A 13536-nucleotide genomic window follows, 5' to 3' on the forward strand; every position below is an offset into this window, starting at 1 on the left:
GTCTTTGCTTAGTCTCATTTTAATTCTTGTCATCCAACTTTTTTTAAAGTGTGTTTTCTATTCTGATGAGCTTTATCTTGAGAAGCACAATACAATCACAAGTTATTAAATTTTATTGTATTTTAGCATCTTCGTCCTCTCTGACAACAAACATCACCTTCATCACATCATTTTCCCAGCATCTTCATCACATTGCACAATAAAGCATGTTAAAAGTTTTCTCTATAATAAAGTTTCATTTAAATACAGCAGCACATTATTGATCAGCTGAAACTCAGTGATTATAACACTTCTACTTTCTATCAGCTTCAATAAAAACATTAGATTGTACAAACAGTAAAAGTCAAAATGGCACATTTTAAAATCCAGCTACAGTCACATGACCTGAGCAGGTGACCTTTAAGGTCTGTGACTAAATCTGACTTTGTCATCTTCTCTCTAGTCTCAACTGGTTTTATTTCTCATTTCATGCTTTTCTGTCTTTGAGATCATTGTGGCACTACAGTTCCCATCATCCTCTGGGTGTTGTTCACCAGGAGATACAGATTCCCTCCTAACAGCCACACCTGTGGTATTTGTGAGCAAGTCTCTACTTGTGTGATGAATTTACAGTGAATGGCTACAGCACGTGACTTAAGCTCTGTGAGTAGCTGTCTAATGCTGAAATGCGCCCTGGGAATAGAAGTTGAATTGTGGCTTTGACTCTTTCTTTTCATGAACCGAATCTTGTGGTGACTGAAAGAGATTCATATTCTTATTGAATCTGTAGAAACTAGTGAGCAACCAACGTGAAGTAAATGAGGCATCATCCATGGTGTGTTCAGGTGCACCACTGAGTGTAGGTCAGCTGTAGTTACAGACATATATAAAAACAGGCTTCATGTTTTGGCTCCAGTACTGCAATGTCCTGCAGGTCCAGACCACAACTACGGTCCAGGTCCAGGTGCAGGTCTAGCTCGACTGGGAGGCAGAAAATGCAGTTCTGTCATTTGTCCACAGGAGACTCAGCAGGAGTCCTTGGCAATCTGTTTGATCAATGGACAGTAATGGACTACTGCCAGTAGATAGGGGGTAAAGATATTGATTAGGGATGCATCATCAGTGGCTAATGGGAAAATTGAAATGGTGGAAAATGATCGGTATCGCATAATGTCGCACATTCATGAGATTGGTTCCTGTCGCTGCTACAGGCTCATCAACAAGGACCGTTCCAATGTATCATTACAAAACAATCATTACATTTTCTTTGTATTAGAAAAATAAACATATCAATTTACTTAGGAGATATTATTCCCAAAATGACCAGTAATTGGCTCTGATTAGCCTCATATCAGTACGTCCCTAATTATTTTTATTTTCAGGTGTATAATGTTTCCCAACACCTCTCACCACTTACAGTGATGAGACAGTAATTGGAGGGCCAGTGAAGAAACATCTGTTCACAAAAACCAGATGTTGGAAGAAGTAGATTTCTGAGTCACTGACAGGAAGTTTAGCAACAGTTTTAGTCACATGACCTGCTGATTGTGTCTCCATGGTAACCATTAAACACAGCAGTGACTCCTCTGCATCATCCGTTCACTCATCCTCCTTCCGATCCCCCAGCAGCACACAGAGCTCTGCCAGTCTCTGCTGCATCTTTGGGATTCCCGACAGCTGGGTCTCCAGGCGCTGCTTCTCCTCCTGAGACCAGAGAGGAATCAGTCAAACTGTTTTAAATAAAGTTTAGCTGTAATCTCAATGCATTTTTACACCACAAATATACACACACACTTCATGTGTGATGGAAGCGTGTGCAGCTGGAAGTTACCATGGTAACCACAGCAACTGCAAAAGCAGCAATCAGAAGGTCTGTGGGTCAGATCCAGTTATTTTTACATCTGACAAACATCAACCATGGTGGACACATTTGGGTTCGATATCATTATTTCTGCCCGATGAGGACGATTCTACACAGTGAGAATGTTCCTGCACTGAGGACTAAAAGACTTTTGCTATATTTCAAATATAACAAAAGTCTTAAAACTATATACAGATGAAGTTCTAGGGGGTGGTTCTAAGTTCTGATATAGAAACCCTGTCCTAGCTTTTGCTGAAGGACTGATTTTTAGACATAATCTGGCCCAGGTCCAGGCCTGGTGGAAAAAAAATAAACAAACCATCAGCACCTGACATGAATTCAATAGGGTTGTGGGGTTTTGGACACAGGGTAATCCCTCATAGGGGCAGTGAACCTCAACTGATACAGTCAAACAAAGTGCACTCAGGTACTGCACTGGGGAAAGTAAAACCACATCAGACTCTGCAGGTTGTCTGATGTGGTTCAGAGCTTTCTTTAGGACAGTCAAGGAACAGATCTGTCCCTTTGAAAAACAGATAAATACATGAACAGACCTGCAGAGAGAGACGAGTGGAGGCATCCAAAGGTTCGAACCTCCATCCTCCCTCTCCATCAAACTGAAGCAGGTGAGTATGGTATTTCCTGTTGGAGAAGAAGAGGAGGACAGGTTAGGAGCAGGGTGTGGCAGCTGACAGCCACTTAAAGCTCTGCTGCCCCCTGCAGGATGGAAGTAAAACTTGTTTGTGTGTACTTGTATAGCAGCAGTGCACAGTGAGGACATGTCTGATCCTTATAGCTTCAGAGAGCTGTCTGAGGGTTCAGACCAGGGTTTAAGGTTCAGGGCAGGGTTAGGGGCTAGTGTGTGTATATGTGTGTGGATGCTGACCACAGTGACGGTCTGTGTGTGATTGACAACAGTGCTATCCCAGCATCCTTTGCAGCCTGGAAGATATTTCCCTCCACGTCAATGCTGACGGCACTTGTACACTCGTCTAACAGAGCGTACCGGGGACTGGGCGAGAGACAAAAGAATGAGAGAGAGAGAGAGCCATTACATCCACAGGATAGGAAGAGTCAGTATCAGGTAAACAGTAAATAGAAAGTAAACGGTGAGTAAACAGTCAGCAAACAGTAAATACCGGTGGTAGAACATGCGAGCCATCCCCATCCTCTGTTTCTCTCCTCCAGACAAAACGTCTTTCCAGTCATTGACGGACTCCCAGCCTGCACACAATGTATTACAGTAACATGTACCACTGTGTCGTATTCTGCTGTACTGTGTACTAGTGTATAGTATTGTGTATCACTGTGTTGTACTTTGTCAGGGATACTACAGTTAAAGCAGAAATTTAGTAAAATAATCACCACACATATATAAGCTACGTGTACATGTTTAAACTCTACACATGTACTTTTAGCTGCTCCAAGCAGATTGGTGCTGTGACATCAGCATCCAAGGAACCTTGTAACATCATTACAGAGTTCGGTTTTGACTGAAGACTGATTACCTGAGGATCACCTTCATCCTAAGACTAATGAATTCTAAAACACACCTGTTTCTAAGAGTACACAAATAAACACTGACCTCCCTCCCGGTCCAAAATGTAGAGCAAGTGAACGGTCCGAAGGATCTCCTCTAGATCTGAGTCTGTAATCCCCCTCTGAACCATCTCCTCCACTGAGTCTGGATAGATCACCTGATCCCTGAGGGTCCCCTCTGACATGTAGGGCCTGTGCAGGGCACAGGACAACATAAGTACTACTGTACTACTCCATTCCTAGGACCACTAGTCTACAACAGTGGTGTTCAATTGTTCTGGTCCCACAAGGGGTACATCAACCTGAAATGTGAGAGAGAACAAGCATTCTGCAACCACAGAACTGGCTAGATGACCACCATAAATAGTCAACTCAGAGTGTAGAGACCGTCTGACCAAGGATGACCAGATTCTTCAGGAGGACTTGATGCTGACAACTACATCAGTACCTGGATGCAAATAGATTTTGCAGAATTTTGAGAAACTTATTACCTAGACCTGGATTTTTTTTACATCTGCAAAATCCAGGTTCACGGTCTTGAGGGGGTGTCAAGCAAGTCTGGTTTCTTCCTTGGACACGTTCAGATTCTGCCAGTCACTGAGAGCGTCAGCTATGATCTAGCACCAATGACAGCAGTACAGGGGACCAGCAGGTAGCTGGAATTGTGACTGGATCAGAGATTCCAGGGAGGTTCAAGGCCCGAATGTCTCAGTATGGAATCCAGTTGTGTCTTTAGCTGGCTTACAGGGTCAGACTTCCTCCCATGGAACAGAGTCTGAGCAGCATCAATATCATGAAACTGATCAAATCCCAGTGATGGAGGACTTATACAGCACACAGGCCTCCCATCAGGGAGGCCTTACAAAGCCAAGTGTACTCCCACACAACCAGACTCAAGAACAGTTTCTTCCTCAGAGTTGTGGCTGCTATGAATCAAACATTTAAATCTTGATCACACAATACAACTAACTGTCCACACTATTTGCACTGCATAGACTCTTTTGATACAATCTATTACACACAACAGTGTACATCGTTTCCAAGTCATGAACATGTGTGCAACACTGATACCTGTTTCTACTGCTGCTATCTGTGTCTATTGATGGTACATACGTAATACACTTAAACATCTTATACTTCAGTAGAAGACAAGACTGGAACAAGGAACTCCCCGTTAGCACTACCTCACTTTAAACATTGCACTGTTGCTGCACTGATGTTTGTTTTAGTTTTTCAATTATTTATCACAGCTGTTCTGCTAACTCAATTTTGTTGTTTTTTTTGGACCACTGTGTGCATAAAATGACTAGAAAGATTCGTTCATTCATTCATTCCAAAAAAAAAGAAAAAGTGCTGTGGTTCTGGACCATACAATTGTGGTAGTGGTTGTGGTAGAAGTAGTAATACCTCTGTGGGATGTAGAACATGTGCTGTGGTTCTGGACGGTACAGGACTCCTCCATAGACTGGCCACAGTCCACTGAGGATCCTAAACAGAGAACTCTTCCCGCAGCCATTTGGACCTGTGATCAACACGTTCATGCCCTCGTCCACCTGAGACATAGAGAGACACACCTGAGACAAACCCAGGAGGACACACACCACAATCCTGCACTTGTTCGCTGGTCTTTGATGAAAAGGATGTACCAGCTTCGTGACAGCACTGTCAGGACTGAGCTGGTCACAAAGAATTCTTCACATCCACTGCACTTTCACTTTGGTGCCTGAGGTCAATGAGAGCAGGCTAAGGTGGACCAGCAGTGCTAGAGCCCACACCACACTGCCACTGATACTCTTCATGTTAACGGTCCTCAGACTCTAATGGGTCAATGAACCAGCTCTTTGAAATCCTCCTCACAGCAACACTCACTGACCCATTACAAAGCAGCTGCCAGAACAGAAAGGTCAAAGGTCGAGAAGCAGACGACAGAGAGAAGTTTCTGTTTCCATCAGTGTTCTTCTTCTTCTGTCATGTTTCCACTTCTCTTCCTCTCTGAGTCTATACCACAAGAATTTTACTCTATAATCCCTCTATTGTCTCCAGAGGTTCCCCGAAAACACGCAACTACAACACACACAGACACACTCTGTCAGGGTCTCACTAAATGCTAATGCTAAATGCTAATGAGCTGCAGGCTCTGCTGTGACCTCTGACCTCAGGCGTGGATGAAAACCCTGGTTGAAAAACCAAGACAAGAAGAAAAGACAAAAAGATTAAAGAGACACCACAAAGAAAAACGAGTTACAGCACTGAGTGTGCTCAGTACCACAGTGACGACATCACAAACGTCTGTTGATACAGGACGCAGGGTTCAAAACTGACACCATGTGGTCACCAACACCCACTGCACTCAATCAGACAGACAGACAGTCAGTAAGCCAGAGAGACAAAGACAGTCATTAAGACAGACAGTCACAGATAGACAGCTAGTCAGACTGACAGATAAACAGACAGACAGTCTTTTCATGTTATTGCCTGCTATGCGTTGGACGCACCCTCCAGAGTCTGATCCACTCTCAGCTGTTGCTCCTGTGAAGAGCACTGTAGTGCAGGAACTGACTGAAACACATCTGTTCTAACATATGTTCATATGAAACATTACAACAGGTGTGCTCACCTGGATGTTGAGGCTGGACACCACCACATCTCCAGTCGGTGTAATGATGGGGAGGTTCTTACAGCGAATCCCCTTCTCTACACTGATCACCTGACCTGCAGCGACAAGTTCAGGATGAGAAGGAAGAACACTGCCGGAGCTGAATGAGTCTGAACCAGGTGATTTCACAGCAACCACAGTTTTTGGCAACTCCATGGTCAGAAACGTGATGTTAGAGAGTCCAGCGACCATGTGGGAAATACGGTCAGAAATATGGTCAGATTGTTATTCACGTCAGTGGCAATGACACCTAATTACGGCAATCAGATGTCACTAAAATTAATCTGATGTTTTTACTGCTCCCTCATATCCAGAAAAAAAAAGAGTAAAGTGTGAAGTATGGCTCTTCCTTTCTCTAAATACCTGCTGTGCAACTCAGGTAGACTCACCTCTGATCTCCAGACGACCACAGACTCTCTGCCCGTGCTGAACCACGGCTTCCCCTCCTGGTGCTGGTACTTCCTCGGCTCCTTCGGCAGAGCGACGGTAGATTCCCTGATTCACATCTTCAAACACATCCAGCATCTCAGAGACTCTCGCTGTGTAACCTGCCAACTCTGTCACCTGGAAAAACACAAACACACGTAGTTTCCCCACTGCGTGGGATTCATATTCCACAGCTGATAATCTGCACCAGGACCGACCAATCAGATACAGGCTGAGAGAAGAGGAGGAGAAGACACGAGGCAGATTCAGTGAATAAATAATGAAAATCATGAGGAGAAAGAATAAGTGAAGGAGGAGATGGCACAGAGCGGGACGACTGGACTAGAGGGAATAGACAGGAAGAAAGAAGAAACCGAAAGAAGAGGTAAAGAAGAGGAGGAGGAGCTTAAAGAGCAGGTAAAGGGAAAGAGGATTAGCTAAAAGAGGAGAAGGACACACACCTCCTTGTAGGAGCTCATGATTCTCTCTACAGCATCGGCTCCAGCGTTCAGGAGGTTTCTCGCTGTGGTGAAGGCCTGAGTCCTCTCACTCACCAGCTCCTCCTCTTTCATCACCATGGCTGCCTGCTTCACCTCATCAGAGTCTGCAGGCCAGACAGGTCAACGGTCACATCAACATGTTTTCCACACCTGGTACATTACTGGTCTGTCAAATTTCAGATACTATCTGTGCACATTTCCACATTCAATATGTTCTGGTGTGTATTTACCATATTCGGAGTATCCTGTGGCAGTGATAATGGGTACAGCAACCATCACCAGGCCCGAGGCACTCCATACGTACTTCATGAGGAACTGTTCCAACATGACATACCACAGTCGCTTCAGCAGGATCTTGTGGATCTGAGAGGACAGGGATGTGTAGCTCCTCTCCAGCTGGGCCATCTCGACCTACAAATCAAACACACCCAAAGTGAATGGTGAGGGCGATGACCACATGTCCTGTACGGAGCTACAGCTGTGTCCTACGGAGGACAGCCTGTACCCAGGGACACTATTTACCTTGTGTCCTCCATAGAACGCGATCTCCTCAGAGTTGGCGATGATGCGTGAGTGCATGTATCTCAGGTCTCCTTTTCTCTTTGCCTCCTCTGCCACCAGCTTCCCGAATCGAGGCGAGCAGGAACGCAGGACTTTAGCGGTGAGTACCACCACCAGGCCAGCGATGACCGATGGCCATGTGGTGCTTGCCCCTACAGTAGGAAGTTCACAGTGATCACAGATACACTCCGACCATTAGCGTGGCTAATGTCACCACAATAACATGTCTGTACCTTTGGACTGAGCAGTGCGCACCAGGGTGTAGCAGGTGACCACCACATCCAGGATGGGTTTGGTCAGGTTGGAGTAGAGGTGGGCGATGGAGGCGGAAAACATGACAATGTCCTCAGTCAGAGACTGATCAGGATTGGACAGACGGCCATCCATGTTGCTGACACGGTAGTAAGTCTGTAGACAGAGACACAAGACGGGTCAAACGCAAAAACTTTTTTGAAATACACAACACAATGCATGTTTCAACGAGCTTTGTGACATTTCCCGACTACAGACCACACACATCACCCTGCATGTGTTAGCAAATAAAACAAGCATGCGGCATTCAGGAGCTGAAATGTATATGTAGCCAGGGTTTTTGGTTTTATCCCATAGTATGATGATGATGATGCACAGTGACAGTGTTGACTTCCACATAGCATCTGTGTTTGTTCACCACTCATCTGATACTCTGATGCACAGTTACCAATGTGCCAAAGAATGAGTGAGCATTTATATTCTGCGCTCTCCTCACACTCCTATTAATACTACCAATTACATCAACCTAACCTTTGGACGGAATTCAAAAGCACTGTGGCGCTTCAGTGTGTGAGGGAGCAGGCAGGTCTACAGGATGATCAGGTGGGCACCCTCTCAATAATGGTGTTTGTTTGAGTTAGACACAGAAAAGCCTCAAAAGTGTGTTCCGGTATCTGAGAACCACTCCCCTCTTCGACTGCACCCACACTGAACATGCTCAGGCAAATTAGACTAGGCCAGCAGCAGCAAAAACAGGTAAGTCAGCAGGCCCCAAGCCTGCCTCATGCAAATACAGCACTGGTGTCATATTTATTCTCTATTCAGTAAACATCAGGTCTTTTCCAGCCTGTGCATGTTACCTGGTTGGCGAAGTACAGCTGGTAGGCATGATTGACCAATCGGCCCCTGAAGCTGAGGGTCAACTGACCCTCCAGGAACCTGATGGCACTGTTGATGAAAGTTGCAGGAACTGCGATGAGAAGCCACTTAGAGAGCTGCAGCACAAAGGCCTGAGGATCCTTCTGTACAATACACTTCACTATAACACCTGAGAAATCAATAGTTTTGATTATTATAGATGTTCGACATGATGGACAATGAAACAGATGTAACAAATGCAGAAAAAGTCAAAGTCCAGACATAGTCGTAGAATCTTTCCATGAACAGACAGACAGGGACTGACCATCCAAAGCAGCAACGTAGATGGAGAGGAAGGTCCTGGACATCAGTGTGAGGGAGTGCAGAGCTAGCAGACCGATCTCTGGACAAAGGAACCGTGGAAACAAGAGCTTCAACAGACGAGACAGTCTGAGAGCAAACTCCTTGTTCACTGATGGAGACCTGAGGACAAAGAAGTGTAACACTGGGTTCATTGTGTGGACCCTAACAATGCATCAGAAACATCCTCACAATGGTTTCTAACTGAAATGCATGTTCACAAACACAGAAAGACAGGTAGCTGACAAATACCTGCTGTCACCCTTCGACTTCTTCACTATGTTGTTTTCCACCAAGCTGTGGGAGGAGGTGACCACACTCACAGGGAGGTTATCTCCATCCAGCTTTTTACCTGCTGCACTTCTCTGAAAGCAAAACAAATATGCCCAGTAACCCACAGTGTGTGTGTGTGTTTGTGTTTGTGTATGTGTCCATGTGTGCGTGCTGTCTCACCTGTATCCTACTCCAGATATAAGGAGACAATTTTTTGACAGCGTAGGCGGTGAGCAGCACAGCTGTCACCTTTCTCAGCCTGGAGCTCCGCCTCAGCTGAGCTGGCAGCTTCTGATAGGTCAGCAGCATGCTGCTGACAGACAGGTGACCAATCAGAGGACAGTAACAACGGGCTGGTCACAGGAGTAGGAGTCAGAACTGAGCCTTGTCCCAGTGGGGTCCACCAAGGGTGTCAGTTTTACCGTCATGGAAACAACATGATCATCTTAAGAGTCTGATTCTTCACCTGCACAGGTGTGAGAAGTAGTAGTTCAGAGTTTATGGTTGAAGGTGGAGGTAACAATGTCGACCTCAGGTATGAACATGAACTGCACACAGACAACCAATCACTAAGCAAGGATTCTTGGTTTCAGGAAGTTACAGAATCGGTCGACACAGATTATGTGTGTGCTTGCTGACGCATGAGGGAGAAACTCACACATTTTGAAAAAAATGATTATCTAAAATGATTATATTACTCTCTTATTCCAGTCCCAAAACACAAAGGATGACACCTGATTTACTACTCCCACCATTCCACCATTGCAAGAGCAAGAGCTTCAGAAGGTTTTTATGATGTGTGTGAAAGTTCATTCTTCACCATGTTTGAGATATTTTTTTGTACTTTAGTACTCTATAACAGTCTGGTATAGTCTGTCTGTGCTCTTTTGCTTGTATCGGATCTGTCATAATTTACCAACTGGAGTTGCAACCAACAATTATTTTCATTACTTATTGATCAGACAATCATTTCCTTCATCAAATAGGATTAATAGGGTAACTGTTTACTCAACAAAACATACAAAACTGTGAGAATGACCATTCACAGTTCGTCAAAGTGCATGGTGATGTCTTCACTGTAATTTCTCTGTAGTAAAAAAAAAAAAAAATCAATATTCAATAGGTACATATTCCGGAGTATCCTGACTTTACTGGAATAGCATTGCTAGTTCAGGCCTTTTACTTATGACGGAGTATTTTTACACAGTAGTTTTAGTACTTTTAATGCAGCAACAACAGTATTACATGATTAAAACAGTGTAGTTAATGAAACGTTAGCGTAAAGTTTTTCTAACGTTGTGACTCACAGCATGCGCCCTCTCCGTCCTTTAAACCCGCTTTAACAAACCGAGGTAGTTCAGAAACACCTGGTCTGTTCACACCCGTGAAAAAAAACAGTGAAACGGATTAAAAGCAGCGGCGGTACGGTTGGTCCAGTTCCGGTCGGTTAGCTCCGGTTAAAGTGCAGCCGCTGGCTAACAGCACGGAGCAGCTGTTATTCACCGACACAAGAAAACACACATAAACTGTCGACTATAAACCGCGTTGCCGTCGCCACTGAGATGACACCAAGCCGAGCTAAAACTTTTACCCGGGTAGAATAACCCGGCAGCTCAGGCAGCGATGCTAACTGAGGCTAGCTGCTAACAGGAACTTTGTTTCTCTGATGTGAACATAAAAGAAACGGTTTAATCAACGAGCCTGGTCCAGAACCTGCCTGGGACACGGATAGCGTTACGCCATTAAGCTAGTTTGTCGTTCTCCGCTATCAGGCCGCACTTTATTCCGTTATGTAGTTAGCTTTGATGTTTATCAGCAGGACAGAGTTCAGTTTACCTGAGAGGACGGGCCGCTTCCCGATACACACACTCACCCGCCTCATCAGCTTGCTTGCTTGCTTCCTCGGCTCGTCTGCTTTCTTCCTACTTCCTTACAGAGACCTTTCCTTCTCCCAAACACCTTTACAGCTCACTTTGTTGTTAACCGATAATACTATAGGCTGTTTGCTGTTAGCTATTAGTTTTTTACTGTTGGTTGTAAGCTGTTAGCTATTAGTTGTTAGCTGTTAACTAGTTATTTACTGTTGGTTAACTGTTTTCTGTTAGTTGTTTGTTGTTAGCAGTTAGCTATTAGTTAGTTGTTAGCTGTTGGTTAACTTTTCTGTTAGTTGTTTACTGTTAGCTGTTTGTTAACAGTTAGCTGCTTACAGAAACCTTTTTAGCTGTTGTGTATTTCTGCGTTTGTAGATGATGTGTTTTTGTGAACTTGGGTATAACTAGTTATATAAGCCTGGAAGTAAGGGCCTCAGAACACACCACGGTAGGACAGGGTGCTTGGAGACAATGTGAATGAGGCAGTGACCAGTACCCCCACACTGAGCAGTATACTTCCTAAGAAGTCACTCAAGTCAGTCAAGTTAAATCCTGCAACCGACTAATAAGTGTGACAGATATCAGCATCTCCCACCAGTGAGGGGGAGACAGATGACAGCACCAAACAGCTGGAGCATGTAGAGCATAGGCAGCCAAAGAAAGAGAAGGGCAGAGGGCAGAAACCTATTATTAACTCAGATTTAGTAGGTGCTCTGGAAGGTTTGAAAGGCACAGTTGAGAAGAAGCTCGAGAAGATGCCTCGAGGGCTACCTGGTCGATCCTGCCAGTAGCATATGCTTGCCTCAAAGATTAAGCCATGCAAGTCTAAGTACACCTGGCCGGTACAGTGAAACTGCGAATGGCTCATTATAAATATGGCATCGGAAGATTTGGGGTTTGTGAGAGTACGGTTAAAGCAACAGGACAGATAGTCAAATCAAGGCAGCAGCAGGAAATAAGGAAAAAAGGAACAAGCTAGGACACGTTTTTATAAAGATCCATACAATTTCACCAAGACTCTTTTTGATAAGGAGAAAAGTGGCACATTAAATTTGCCTAAGAAAGAACTAGAGGCATTTTTAGAAAAGAATGATAATGATAAGGACAGTATGTTATGTCTATGTATGCCCCTCACTGGGGCAGTTGAACACCCTATCAATGTAAAAGCACCAACATTAAGAGAGGTGGAAGGGTTAGTTCGGAAAGCAAGGTCAGGTTCAGCCCCTGGGCCTAATGGTGTGCCTTACAAGCTGTACAGATATGCTCCAGATGTGTTGAAGTTGCTATGGAAGCTTCTTAGAGTAGCATGGAGAAAACAGCTTGTTCTTAAATCATGGAGGCGAGGAGGAGGGATATTTATTTCTAAGGAGAAACACTGTTTTGACAGAACAATTTAGGCCCATTTGCCTTCTGAATGGAAAAGGTAAGATTTTCTTTAGTGGCACAAAGGCTGTCAAGTTACCTAGAGAGTCACAAGTTTGACACCTCAGTGCAGAAAGCTGGAGTCCCAGGTTTTTCTGGATGCTTGGAGCACACAAAAGCATGATCTGGCACCCAATTCAGTCAGCAAAGAGAAAAAAAGAGACTTGCATGTGGTTTTCTTAGATCTCATAAATGCCTTTGGATCTGTACCACACAGTGTACTGTGGGAAGTACTAGATTACTTTAAGGTACTAGGGATAGTAAAAGGTTTTGTGACAAATTACTTTAATGACATCCAGGTATGTTTTACAACAAAGTATGGCAACAATTAAAATAGGCATTATGGTAGGATGCAACCTCACCATTAGTTTTTACCATGGCAATGGACCTTATTATTAAGGCATCTAAGTAGGTTAGGATGAGGGTCAATCTGGACAAAATGTTTTCTCTAGATTGGGGAAGCAATTCCGACAGTGTTAGAAAAATCAGTCAAAAGTTTATACAGCTTTGAATAAAAAAGAGCAGTTGCAGGGACCGAGGCAGCAGGCGATTGATGGTATTAAGAGAATAGAGGTATCAGACCTTCTAGGCAAACTCAAACTCTGGTACCTGCAGTTTGGTCTCTTATCACGGTTGTTATGGCCCCTAACAGTTTATGATGTGCCCATTTTAAGAGTAGAGAAGCTAGAGTAAACATTCATAAAGTGCCTTGAGATGATTGTATTGTGATTTGGCGCTATACAAATAAAATAAATTGAAATTAATTACAATAAAAAGTGGAAGGGAGCTCCATGGTGCCTAAGTAGAAATACTGATTTCATTTAAAAATAAACCAAATTAAAAAGACAAGCTCAATAAATTGATGTTGAATGACATATCCTCCTTCCTCTGTAGGTCAGTGTCCACCAAACTGAGAAGAATCAGTATTAAAACACTAAGTACTGATTTAATTACAGGCACAAAGAAAGCAGTAAAGAG

The 13536-nt window shown here is 44.0% G+C and overlaps 1 protein-coding gene across 3 annotated transcripts; it reads right to left on the reverse strand.

Annotated features, from left to right (window-relative positions):
• Positions 1–95: 95 nt before the first annotated feature.
• On the reverse strand, positions 96–11156 carry abcd1 (ATP-binding cassette, sub-family D (ALD), member 1). Of its 3 annotated transcripts, none has more exons than XM_026332958.1 (17): positions 11102–11156; positions 9446–9731; positions 9245–9357; positions 8958–9115; positions 8635–8822; positions 7756–7930; positions 7484–7674; positions 7192–7372; positions 6923–7065; positions 6425–6599; positions 5997–6091; positions 4787–4932; positions 3426–3571; positions 2980–3064; positions 2727–2852; positions 2395–2482; positions 96–1683 (listed from the first exon to the last, which is right to left on the reverse strand). In XM_026332958.1, exons 2-17 carry the CDS (start codon positions 9572–9574, stop codon positions 1579–1581), a joined length of 2244 nt encoding a protein of 747 aa, XP_026188743.1. In that variant the 5' UTR covers positions 9575–9731; positions 11102–11156; the 3' UTR covers positions 96–1578. The 3 variants fall into 3 exon arrangements, 2 of the variants coding, with proteins under 2 accessions (XP_026188743.1, XP_026188744.1); XM_026332959.1 differs by lacking the exon at positions 11102–11156 and adding an exon at positions 10573–11078; XR_003297279.1 differs by lacking the exons at positions 96–1683; positions 2395–2482 and having other exon boundaries at positions 3426–3557.
• Positions 11157–13536: the final 2380 nt, after the last annotated feature.

The sequence above is a fragment of the Mastacembelus armatus genome, chromosome 7, assembly GCF_900324485.2.
Source record: "Mastacembelus armatus chromosome 7, fMasArm1.2, whole genome shotgun sequence".
In the NCBI taxonomy this organism is placed as follows: Eukaryota; Metazoa; Chordata; class Actinopteri; order Synbranchiformes; family Mastacembelidae; genus Mastacembelus; species Mastacembelus armatus.